The 13,103-nt window shown below is 42.9% G+C and overlaps 1 protein-coding gene across 6 annotated transcripts in view; it reads left to right on the plus strand.

Moving 5' to 3' along the window:
• Nucleotides 1-1,289: 1,289 nt before the first annotated feature.
• NPRL3 (nitrogen permease regulator-like 3 (S. cerevisiae)) overlaps nucleotides 1,290-13,103 on the plus strand; it is a 44,385-nt gene continuing 32,571 nt past the window's right edge. For 2 of the 6 annotated variants that reach the window (XM_009324701.1, XM_009324706.1), the window contains exons 1-2: nucleotides 1,290-1,353; nucleotides 10,425-10,554. In XM_009324701.1, the coding sequence (XP_009322976.1) occupies nucleotides 10,471-10,554 (84 nt within the window). In that variant the 5' untranslated portion in view covers nucleotides 1,290-1,353; nucleotides 10,425-10,470. Of the gene's footprint in view, nucleotides 1,354-6,762; nucleotides 6,802-10,424; nucleotides 10,555-12,310; nucleotides 12,429-13,103 lie in introns of those variants that run through there. The other 4 variants (XM_009324702.1, XM_009324703.1, XM_009324705.1 and 1 more) reach the window with 3 other exon arrangements.

Consider the following 13,103-nt stretch of genomic DNA (forward strand, 5'->3'; position numbering starts at 1 on the left):
CCCCCCTCCCGCCACGCCTCATTCCCTCCGTGGGGGCCTGGCCCCCCTCACACGCCTCATTCCCTCCGTGGGGGCCTGGCACCCCTCACACACCACAAACCCCCCCAGGTGCCCTGGCACCCCTCGCACACACACTTCACGCCCCACGTTAACTGAACCACGTTATTGCCAGGTGTTACTATCGACCCGGGGCCTTGTTGCTGTTCCTGGATCGGCTGAAGCGGTGTGGGTTTTAAGAGCTGTAGGGGAAGGAGGAGGCAGGGTGAGAAGTGAAGGCACTGATCTGGGAGAGGGGATTTGGAAGACAGTAAGTGAGCTTTAACTGATAATGGGTAGAAACTAAGAGACTTTAGTCCCTTGTGTTGAATAATGGGGTGGAGGAGGTTTCATTTCCTCTGGAAAATAGGAACACGGGACCGTTCAGGTGCCAGCTGGCTGCTGTGCGGCCAGTGTTGGTTGTACCTCTTCCTCTGACATTCCCGATCCGGGATGGTGTCTGGGGCTGGACTCGGACCTGCCTGCAGCCAGGGAGCCCGCGGGGGCCGGAGGCAGGATGGCTGTGCCCGCGGCGCTGCAGTCAGGGTCAATGTCCCACCTGGCCTTGCTGGCGGGCGAGTGTCGTGGCGCGTGGCCTAGAGGTGCTGCAGAGCAACGAGGCTGTTTGGCTTGGGTCGCTTGCTAACTGCCGTATATCACGAGAGGTTTGACGCCCCTGTTTAGGTTGTGAGTCACTTTTTACCAAGAGAGAATCGTCTTCAAACCCTTTTTTGTTTTTGTAGGTAAAATCTGAAAATGTGGTTTTTTTGGCTGGCTGCTTCCCTCACGCCCCCCCTCCTGCTTTTTGTTGGTAAAGGATTTCGATACCTGTGACTGCAGGAGGGGCTTCTGGAGTATTATCATTGTCCTGAAACTTGAGCAATAATGAGGGAAATGCATTGGTCAGAATTTTATTTTCCACTCTCTCTCGAACTGCAAACTGTTACCTGGCACTTGAGAGAAAAGTTGTTTCTGTGAATGTTTTGCTTTCTCCTCTTTGTCCCCTGAAGATGTAAACCTCTTTCTCCTATTTTTTGATGTGTTTTTGAGTGAGAATAGAAAAAACAAGATCTGGTACTTCTACCTGAAAAGGAAGGGGCTTTCTGCTTTTAATATTACTTTTTTTAGATCTCTGTTGTAGATAATTTTCAAAAGGGCACAGACAAGTATTCTCTTAATGCACTTATTTTAATGAACACTTTAAGGAGATTGTTCCTTGAAAAAGCTGTCTTTATTCTTTGTTTCAGGTAAACCAAGGAGTCGATACGCTGTGAACAGCTCTGGTGACACCACAGAAGATCAAGATGGGGACTCCAGGTAGGGGAAAACATTTCTCCTTGCCTAAGAGTTTGAAACAGAGGAGAGATGGCCTCTTGCTCTCTTGCCTGCTAGTTTGGTAGTCAAATTCTCTTGGACGGTATAGAAGATGACCTGCCAAAAAATGCTTTAATGCCAAGTTATGAGCAAATTAGTGCTTAGTAATGAGGAATTTCTCATGAGGAATGCTACTGAATCTATTGTTTTCTGGGCAAGGTATAGGTCAGGTATTTTGTGCTCATTAGAAGGGCAGTATTACTCTTTCAAAGCTAGGAGTATTAATACTTTGGCAAAATTCCACTTTTCTTTACCTGCCTACCTCTAACTGGATATATTATTCAGTTGCCTCAAATTCTTCCCTAGCTCATGTAAGTGTTGTATGGAATTGCTGTGCACTAATGAATAACTAATTTTGTTTCTCCAGATATAGCTGCCCTTGTGTCTGTGGAGAGAAATAGTAGCTCAAAAGGAAACTGAGACTTAAAGATAGTTTTTTCAATTACAGGAAATCAGTGGGTAACAAACGCACTGAAAATAGGCAGTGCGGTGTTCAGCATGCATGTATGTACAAATGGACCCTCTAATTAGTTTTTCTAGAAAATTTGAAATCTGCTGCATGGTTCTAAATTTATCACTATCAGATATGAGACAAATCTGGGAAAGAAAAAGGGTTTTTTTGTCTGTTGGCCCATAGTTCGGTTGCAGATCTTTTTTGTGGTATGTGTTTTAATCTCCAGTATTAATAAAACAGGGTAGCTGCTGCTCTTCTCTCATGTAAGGGTAAAAAAGAAGTACTCATCACTTGCCCCTAGAAAAGAAATTCAGATCCCAAACTTGCAAAATGTAAGCTTGTTCTTAACTTTATGACTGAGAATGGTTTACCTGAAATTAAAATCACCCATGACAGTAAACTCCATCAATTCATATGTTTTTCCAGGACTGGGATCTTATGAAAACACAGTTTGCTTGAGGTCATTTGTATCACTTGCCTCTTCTAGTGTCTTTGAAACCTCCAAATGCAGCCTTCTGTCGTGTCTCCAGTGAGTGCAGTACGGTACAGGGCACAGCTCCAGTGGGAGCAAGCTGTGGTTTTGTACGTTTGGTAGTTGGTGAATGGCATTTCAGACTGTGCTGTGGACAGCAGCTAGTATGCACATTAGGAAGGCTCAGTGCACGTGTTTGCTGGTTATCTCAAGGATTTTGTTGGTTGCTGTTCAAAACCCTGGCTCACGTATTTCCCTAGATGGATTAAGACGGTGTTGGAACGGTACCAGCTTCTGTCTGATACTGATTCTTGTTGCCTCTGCCATTTTGGCAGGTTGGACAAGGCCCTTAATGTGGAGCTGCGTTCGCTGGGTGTTGCCTGTGGTGCTGAATTAGTGTAATGCAATATGTGGCTACTACAGCGATGTAGGAAAAGCTTTTATCATTTCAAATTATGGTCAGATGAGAAAACTTCTAGTATTTTCCTGAAACTGGTTTTAAGTAGATTGAATGTGCTGGCATGTAACCTACATTAAACAAAGATTTAGATTATTTCATTGTAGTGGTGTCCAGAACTCTGGGCTTGAAAGTTAGTGCTTAATCTCCTGGTCAGGTATTTGTTACTAAGCTTTTAGTGTTTAAAAGAATTTATGATCTCTCAGCTGAGCTCACTAAGCACGAAGTATCACAGTTCTGAAGCGCTGAATGAAAGAGTATTAAGACAGAAATCCCCCTCCACAGTGATGGTCTTCAGAAAAAAGTTGTCATCACTTGTACAGTTTTGTATGTAGCAATACATACAAATTCATGCTGCTGTGTCTGCACCTGACTCTTGCTAAGGTCAGTGTTTATAAGCCTTGTATCTAGTTAGATGGAATTGAGGTGTCAGCCAACACAGGTCTGTTAGCAGGAAGTCCCTTAATATTATCTCCTGTGGATCTGTCTGTAGCTGCCATGCAGATGAAGGGGAAATAGAAGAAGAGGAGCGTTTATGTTGCTCTGAAAGTGTTGGTTCTGCTAGAGGCCAGATATCGAGGTCCAGCACACTGCTTGTGCCGCTTACATGGCTGGGCATCTGCATTCAGAAATTCAAAGTCTCTTTCAAAATTGCGTTTGTTTCAAGTTTGTTTATTGAAAAACTTTTCCCAATACTAGTGTAATCAGTGTTGTAAGTACACTGCATCCCATACAACTGATGTAGCAGCTACACGTATCCTTCTCTTCAGTTGTAGCAGCTAGTAGAAGAAATCGCTGATGCTCTTTATGTACTGAGTACTGTTAATTTGTATTAGACAAGAGGAGGTTTGTTGGCAGAGTTAATATCTTTCACTGGACTTAGTGATACAGGTGGAAAAAATACACAAGTTCTAGGTACACAGACTCTTCTTCCAGCACAAAACAAAAAGGGATCTTCAAAACTGTGTACAACAGGTTGCTCAGACTTTTGATTGTATCAGACCATTTTAGGAGTAACAGAAGTTGGTGCCTTGGAGTAGAAGAGATTCTAAGGGGAGAGTGGAGGCAGAAGGGTGCAGATGTCTTGGAGAGAGCGAGATGCATAGGATTTGGAAACTAGGAAAGGAAGGAGTTTAACTATCATATGCTGTAAAACCAGTATTGTCATTGAGCCCATGGGGTTTTTTTCCTCGCCAATGTTAGGAATTTTTACTCCTGGGCTCCTGTTTGGAATGTGTTTTGTATGTTCCCATTGAAGATCAGGCTGGAGAGACCAGGAATGGAGCGACTGGTTTTGTGAGAGCCATTCCCATTCCCCCAGTGGCAGCTCTGTCCCTGTAAGTTCGTCCTTCCGCAGTGCAGTGGTGCAGCGGTTCTGTTCCTGAAACACTCAATTCAGTAGTCCATGGAGAGATTTCATCAGCATGAAGTCCAGTCTGTTTTCTGGTGGTGGTGATTTTCTGATTGGAGTTGTCCTTGATGAAAGTAATTTATTAAGTGGTTCCATATTATTTCTGGAAGGCTCCTTCAAGGAAGAGTTGGTAAAAAGATTCCTTTAAATCACCACATATCAGTAGCATCTGTGGATGTTTTTGGTGGCACAAATTGAGGCTTTGGAATGGGCAGACTGCTAGGTTGAGTTGATGGTGTATGGCGAATTTGATAATGTTGAAGTGTTGGGTCTTTCCCATGTTTTCATGTTCAGTAGCAAAGGTTATTTCAGATTTATCTTGTTGCTGCAATAGTTCTTATGAGGGTTGGATTCATCCTTTTTTATTCTGGATGGCTGTCTTTAATTAACTAGCAATCTAGCACCAATGGTATCCTAGATAGGGTTCAGTACTGCTTTTTTCCGAAGCCATTGGAACCCAGATCAGTTACTTTTAAGCTGATCTCTCCTGGAGCAGTTGAGTTGTATGTATTTCTTTATGGCCTCAGAAAGGACAAAATTAGGTCAATTTAGGTGCCTTAGCTCTCCATTTCCGTACAGCATATTTGTATGCATAGTTGGATTTCTTTTAGCCTTCAGACTCAAATTTCCTGACCATTGTCATGCTTTTTGTTTTTTATAGACAATTGCAGCCTATTCATGACAATCCTACCTCTAGGTTACTGGTGTGTATTTGCTTATATTAATTTCCACTCAATGGAGCTGTGTGTTTGGGTCTTTGGAATATAGATTTTTCTTTCTTTTAAAAGCAAGTCAAACAGCAAAAGTGGTTGAGGTGTGTTGATGGTGGCCATGCAACGAAAAGGTATTCAGAATACCTCAGTGAATTTGTCACTGTCAAAACAAATTGCCTGTCAAGTGTCTCTCTTTGCTGGCTTCTTCTCAGCCTTTTATCATTTGCGGTCTTCAAAAACATCCTTCAGTTTTTGAGTGTTTACCAGCAATACATACCCCTCACAGTTTATGGAGATGCCTGCCAGTCTCTTCCCCCCCCAGCCGCCCTGAACAAACATGAAGCAATTACTCCTTTGAAGCCATATGATAATGTTTTGTTAATTGGTTTGAAATGTTTTTTTGTAGTTTTTCTGAAGGTGGTATAGTCAGCAAGCAAAAATTCTAATGAAGATGCGCGGATAGTAACATATGTTACACCAGACTTTGCATTTTTTAGTAGCATAACTGACTAACTGAAGGAGGTTTAGCAAGTTTGACAGCATTGATGTCATTAATTGGCCAAAGCTTCTGTTATAAAAAAAGTCAAGTTACTGACAAACAAGGACTTGAATGTCCCTTTCTAACAAACAGTAGTTCTCCTGTGATAACATTTCTGTATCCTCTGTCCCTCTTTCACTGGACTCCAGTGTTCTTCCTTGTATTTGTTCTGAAAGGCTTCCTTTCTGTAAGCCTGTGCTTTTCCATTCATCCATCCATCCCTCCCTTTAAACACCCTTCCTGTATTATCACCCCCTTTGTATAGTTTGTCATTTGGGATTGCTCTAGGTTCCCTTTTCAGCATGAGCAGTAGAAATCTGCTGTCTTTTGGATTAATAATTGTTGGAGGTTTTCATTTTGTCTCCCCTTTCTAACATGGACAGTATAAAGCTTTTATCAGATTAATTTTTCAGTATATTTAGGAAATTTGTTTCGGGAAACAAGTCCTTTTTTTCCTTGTTATTTGGAAAACAAAGCAGTTGACTGTTAAAATAGCTGTTTGTTTCTCTGATATAGAAGTGAGTACAGCTGTTAACAGAGCCTCGCTCTGTACACCTGTTGTAAAGAAGGTTTTCAGGTTCTTTACCTTGAAAACTTTTTCAGCCTACTCTTCCTAAGATTCTGCTTATTGCCTGGGGCAGACAGAGACAGAGAATGACTCCGTGCTTGTGCTGCGGGTCTGGCCAGACTTGTACCTATTGTTTAGATCCCTGAGGGGGAGCAGCAGCAGCTCTGTGTGCAAGGCCCTTTACAGAATCCTGGCTGTGCATGCAACAATAAATGTTTGGCATGCTCTTTTTCTAAGTCTTATGAGTATGGAAGCACCAGAACCAATTGTGAAGAGCTGTGGGTCAATTGGGACTGCACGGGATGTTCCTTTGGGGAAAACGCTAGTAATACTCCAGAAAAGAAACTGAAGTTTAGAATCTGTTCTAAATCAGACTGCAACCTCTTCTATTTTCCCTTGAAATAAGCATGAATTAAAAAGTATGGTGTAAATACAGCTCCATAACTGCAGCGTATCGTGGGAACACATTACAGCAGCCAGTGTTAGCGAGAGGACTAAAATGCCTTAGCCTGTTTTCTCCGTGTTGTCAATCTAAGCCTGCAATATATCGCTGGAATTCACCTACCATTAACTTTTGACTCTTCTCAATAGTTTTATTTTCTTTACAGGAGTTTAACTCTTAATAGTTCATCCTAGTTTTTAATATTATCTCTTTTTTTTTTTGTATTTTGTGTACTTGCCTCGTTTATTTTCTTTTGCTGTGTTTTGTTTTGTGTTTATGGCCATGTTCCCATTTCAGAGACCAATGTCCTCTAACTGATGAGCAATTGGTTTCGGGGTAAGACCAAACGTTCTAAACAATCACCTTTGTCTAGAATGGCTTTCTTTTCTCACCATCCTTTTAATTGTGCTTTGTTTCTGGTTTCTGTTTTACACCGAATGATGAGATAATTATATGCTGAATCACAATGTCTGTAGGAAATGTATTGCTAAAGGTTTATGCTAGGATAATTACAAAGGTCCTACTAACATTTCTGTGCTTCCTGTAGGGTATCCAGAATGGGTGAGGTACTGTCCCTTCTGTGAATTGAGAAAAGTTGTGATCCTCCGAGAATGCAACAAGTATAGCCTTGGCATTGTAGTTATTCCAACAAGGAGCCCTAAAACAAATTGCTTTCTGATGAGCAATGACTTAAAAGTACAGATCAGTGCGTAAATTATTTAATCCCACAGTAATTATGGAGAGCTCGTCAGAGACCTGGTTTTGAGCAGCTGCTTTGGTTGCTGTGTTCTTGATGCCCCACTAAGCTAAACTGGATGACTGCATTATACCCCCTTTTTGAATGCATGGAGGGAAAAGTGCTTATCTCTACCCAGAGCCCCAAAAGTATTAAACTGCATCTCTAGTCCCTGCTTAACATAAAGATGCTCACCTAGATACTCGGCTCCCATTCTAAACCACTTCAAAGAAGAATTCTTTATCAGAACCTTGCTTTGAATTCCTGTGGCATATAAAAAGTGATTATCCGTTCTTGGGAAGAGATGAGTTTGTGTTTGAGATTCTTTCCCCCTCCTTTTCTGTGTGCTAAAGCAATTGTTGTTTCAGCTGGGTTTGCAGAGGAGATGCTGGTGACAGCAGTCGATCTGCAGTTTGTATCGTGCTGCTGGATTATCTGCTGTTGCTGCTATGTTGAGCTCGTGATAGGAGTAGTAGGATATTTTGGGCAAATCAAAGCTTTTTTTTTTGTGTTTAGTTTCTGCCTGCTGAATTCCTTAGCACAGGAGAGGTTTGCTTCCCTCTGGAAATCACAATGCTCAGACTAATCTCATAAAAGAAGAAGGGACTGTTACTGCCCAACTGAAACCTAATCTGCTTCTAACAAACTCTTGGGCTCTAAGAAGTCAGTATTTTTAGGTCATCTTGATAAACCCCAGAGATTAGAAAATCAGTATTAAAAATATCTAAAGTAAAAGTATTATTCTCTAAGATGAGATGATGAATTGAAATGATGGGAATAACGTATTGCTGTTCCTCAATCTCCCTATCATCCTGAGGCCTAAGAAATGTATAAATTACATAGAGCGTTGACGGAAAACCCCCCAAACCAGCAAACCCAACAAATCTAGGTTGTCAGGCAAGGAGAATGGGGCTGGAGTCTAGGTCACTCTTGGGAGAGCCTGCGGTGATACTAGGTGTCTGTACCCATCAGGTAGCACCCGTGTAACATCACGGGGTTATCTTTCCTGAGCGTGTCATCTGGCTGCAGTTGCAGTACTCTCCCAGAAAGAGAAGTCTCTGCTAGTAGAGAAGATACAGAGGATCTTAGAAAATCAACCTTTTCATCTCCTCCTCCCCACAGAGCCACATACAAGGCGGGGCAGACAGGGCTGTTGGTGTCATGAGCTCTCCTGGGGAACTGCTGAACTGTTACGTTCAGCACTGTTAAAAGATCTGCTGGTGTAATTCCTTGTAAAAAGTCAAATCTTAACAGTGGTGAAAGTCATCATAACGATCAGTTTTCCAGCTCCCAAGATATCCTTTGCCAAGGCTGGGGGAGGGAAGAGTAACTCATTTCTTACCAACAAGCAGGCATTTTCTAATTTGCCTCCTTCTCCCTCTGCTCCCCAAAACATATGCTTGTTTTGGATCCATTGCTATTACAGTCTTCCTGGCTCCATGATGAGCCTACTAACGAACACAGCTGAGTGGGCACATAGAGGGGGAAAAGCTCACTGCTGTCATGGTGACTTTTTTTCCTATTTTGGATGTGATCTCCAAGGACTGTCAGTCCAGGTCCTGTTTGAGGACGCTTTGCCCTTTCTTCACGAACTCCGTGTGTTGTGCAGCCCAGTACAGTGCAGTGGCCAAGGAGCGTGGGCTCAGCGGCCCAGGAGTCTCTGGCTAGTCTCTCCATCTCTGCTTGCCTTTAGCTGTGTTTGGAGCAGAGTGGCCAGGGATTTGGAAGTTTGTATAGAGCTGCTCCTTCCATAAGCCAAACATAAGCAGCGTGCTGTGGTCGGGATGACCTGTTTGTACAAACACCAGGGGCTTTGACAGCTCATGAAGCTCCTGCGTTGTCCTGCATCTTCAGTATATACAGGTCTAATAAAAGAAGTGCCCCTTGGGTCATATGCAGATGGACACACACAAAAGACCTGGCTGTGAGCATTTGTCTTAATTTCTGTAGTAGTCCATAACTCACTCAGAGTGAACCAGGAATGTGGCACATTAATTTCTTCTCTGGGCATCGAGGGCTCACTTGTGGCCAAGAGATAAGGTGAGCGCAGCACACACCCATGCCTGCCCTTTTCTCTGAGTGATACTGGGTTATCTGGGATACCTGCCTGGTGGAGGGGGATGGTCTGACAGGGACACACATCCCTGAATGTAAATAAAGAAAATGAAATAAACATTTTCATTCTTAAAAAACTGGTCTCATCAGAAACTGGTTTGAAATTCATTTGGTTAAATGGGAGCCTCCGAGAAATCAGATGAGGAAAGAACTTGCTAATATCAAACCTTGCACTGCTCCTATTCTAGAACAAGTTCCCTCTAGCAGCCAGCTGAGGTCCTCTTCCCTGTGGATTTGAGCTCCACTGTCTCAGGGGACACCCTGAGGAAAATGAGTGTTTGTAGAGACCAGACCAATGTTGCAAGGCCATCGGAAAGAGCAGTTGCAGAATTCCTCCCTTGTCACACTGGATTCTTAGCTGTTTTTGCAGCGGTAGCTGTATTTTACAGGGCAGACTCCTTGTAGATACTTGCCCTCCTGTCTCGCAGCTGCCTTCTTCCCGCCACCAATCCAGAGCAATCCAGTAACACCGTGGTCGGTGTTGGGAAGGGTCTGCCCTGTCACGAATTTGTCTCAGTTTGGTTTATCAAACGAGAAAGCCCCAGTGAGGCCAGGCAGCTCTCAGAAGAGTGCCTGTTACTCACTGTCAAGTGAGCAACTTTGAGTCTCTCTGAGGTTTGGGAAAGGAGGGACAAGCGTTGGATGTATGTTTCTTCTAATTGAATGAGCTCTTTCTTGCCTTCCCCTCTGCCATAGTGGGTGGCTTAAAGATCTCTGTTGTGCTTGAGTGACAGGCTATGTTGATATGTAGTTGCTTAGTAAGTTCATTAACCTGCAGCTAAATCCAGGCCATGGCTAACTCGAGCTGTTTTTATATTTAAGTGAACTGCATCTAATCTTTCCAATGTATTTTGCTGAGCATGTAATTAAATAAGCATGACCCTGCAGTCTTTGTCGTGAATGCTTCCTGTTTTATAATTGTGATGATCTGAGAGATGTAATTAAGGGGTTCTTAATTTTCCATAATTGGTGGTACTCCAGGTACAGCAATTTAGACACAATTTACAATACTTTAAAAACTCACAAGTTAAATATATCTGTATTTGGAGGAATATTCTGGGGGTATGCTTTTTGAAAATCGTAATAACTTCTATCTCTGCTCTTCAAGGTTTTCGGATGTCATCCTGGCAACAATTTTGGCTACCAAGTCAGATATGTGTGGCAAAAAGTTTGAACTGAAGATTGATAATGTTCGCTTTGTTGGCCATCCCACGTTGCTTCAGCATGCCCTTGGGCAGGTATGGTGCGAGGTCCGCTCTGGGGACCTGCCTTCTTTTCAAACTGCCAGCCTTAGTTAGGAAACTTGGAATTCAGAATGTGCATGTTTGCTTTTGATCCTGTTTTTACTTCCTGATGCTCAAAGCTGTCTTTTACTTCCAGATAAATACAGTGAGTGGCAAATGGAGGGAGCTGTGTCAGTGACTCACAGAAACCCCCTCCTGGTTACTGTAGGAAAGCAGTGTGGGTAAAGAGAAGTAATACAAAGCAGTCCAGCTCAAAAAGCTGTTTCTCACCATGTTAGTTATTGCAAGTTAGCTTTTTAGCACCTCTGTATGGCAGTTAAAAAAAAAAAAACCCACACCAAAAACCTTCACAAATGCTAGAAACTACATCAGCCTTGTTTTTAACTCTTTACTTTTAACTCTTACTGGTGCTGAACATGATTCGCAAGGCTCGGTTGGAATAGATAGGGTGTTGAAAGAGGTCTAAAATTTTCTTGTGGACAAAGTCAGGCTGCTGTTTGCATTGAGACCTTGCTCCGTGGCCTGTGTTTTAGCTGCTTGGAATGAAAGCAGTTGCCACCCAGGCTATGGAAAAGGTCCTGCTTAAATCTAGGGAAGAATTTACATGCTTCTATGTGCAAAATATTCCGTGTCCCATTCCTTCTTCCTGATAGATGGTAAGAATGAACTATGCTTTGGTAATTTCTGAATCCAACACTGATCTCTGTCACTGACCTGCTTTGGTCTCATTTTTCATCAAATTTACTGTCGTTCATTTTTTCAGGAAAAAGAAATCTGCTTGCCAATTCTATCATCCTTTCTATCTATAATTAGAGGTGCAGATTGTTGCAACTGCTGCTTGATATTTAGAGGACCAGACTGCTTTAATCCAAGCGAGGAGCTGGCCTCAAGCATCAAAAGATGCTAGTGTTCCACTTTTGAAACTCAGTCGTGAGTCTACAAGAAATGTGATGGAGGATCACTAAGACTCAGTCCTCAAATGTTTAAGCTGTTTTGGACGACAGAATTCACGTGTCCCCAAGCTGTGCAAGTACATCAGCAGCCCCAGACAAGGCAGGCGATGAACCAGGCCCAGGGTCTGTACAGGGACCCCAGCCAGGAGCAAAAAGGAGATAGGACCAGAGACAGGGCTGGAGGACAAGGCTGCAAGGTACTTAACAAGGGTCCATCCAGGAGACAAGCTACCTATGACGATGTAGGTTGAAGGTCCACCCAGGATACAGGGCTGGAGACAGGCACACCTACAGGCCCTGGGTTGAGCTTAAATGGGGCTCCAGGGCTGAGCTTAAATGGGGCTCCTGGGTCATGGGCTAGGGTGTGTGTGGGGGGACCCAATTGGGGCTGGGCAGGGCCATTAAGACCTTTTGGTGCCCTCAGGGCCCTGACAGCAGTGGCCTGTTCTCTCATAATATCAGATTCCTTTATTTTGCTAATCTCGTCCGAAAGGCACAACTTCCTAAATGTGGTGTAAATGAGGTTGAAAATTTTTATTTGCATTTTGTTACCACATACACATTCTCTCCACTTTCCAGTCAGTTTTACCCTAATTGCATGAAATGTCTCTTCATTTTCAATTTGTCTAAATAAAATTGCATCTGGGTAAATAAACAAAGTTATAAAGTACTGTAAAAACTTTTTTGTTACTTCCTGTAGCATCTTCTTTTGGGGTGTGTCTTGTCACCCCGGTAGGCACCCCAGAACTTCATAGTGTGCAGGATCTTCTAGACGTGGCAGCCATTTGAGTCTAAATCTGGGACCCTTTTGCAGTTAGGAGGAAGCTAGATGGAGCTCCTTTCCCACAGATCAAAGGCAGTGACCGGAGTAACCTGACAGTGTCTGGTTTGGGTTTCTTCGGAGTTCATGCTGCAGTAAGTTAACCCACGGGACAGCTCAACAAATTCTTACTCAGATGAGATTCAGGAGTTACAAGAGCACGAATATTTAATCCTGTGTGCCAGACCACCTTTTATGTAGCAATATCCCGAATTCTTCAAATTCCTTCAGCATTTTCTTTTCCAGCTTAGTCTTTTCTTTTTTCTGGACAAGAGGTAATATGAAATCTAGCCTGCATCCCAATTGACGTTAATTGTGGCAGTTTCTTTGATTTTAAGGAAGGAACAGGATCAGTCCCTACACTCGGAAATGCTTTTGAGTCTTTATTGAAGTTCACAAGACATCCTGGAACCTGTAACTCCAGAATAAACAAACACAGTAAATTGGCTTTACCACCCTCCCATCACTGCTGTTTTGCTAGAACTTCACTTACACTTTAGAAAAAACAAAAATATGTATAACTTCTTTTAGTTTCTCTAATTTTTAAGACCACTGAGTGAAAGCACTCAGATTTTGGAGTTCACTGCTGAGCAGTTCCTTGCTGATGCTCGGGACCTGTCAGGAAGGGTGGATGCAGCTCTGCTTTTGCCAGCTTCTCTGCGTATGCCCCGTCTCAGACGCTGCATTAGCTACATATGCACATATGTTTGGGTAGAGACCGAATATGAGCTTAGCTGGGTATTTGGCCTGGCAGGTTATAGCTATTTTCA

This window comes from Pygoscelis adeliae, unplaced genomic scaffold (genome assembly GCF_000699105.1).
Source record: "Pygoscelis adeliae isolate BGI_AS28 unplaced genomic scaffold, ASM69910v1 Scaffold85, whole genome shotgun sequence".
Lineage (NCBI taxonomy): Eukaryota > Metazoa > Chordata > Aves > Sphenisciformes > Spheniscidae > Pygoscelis > Pygoscelis adeliae.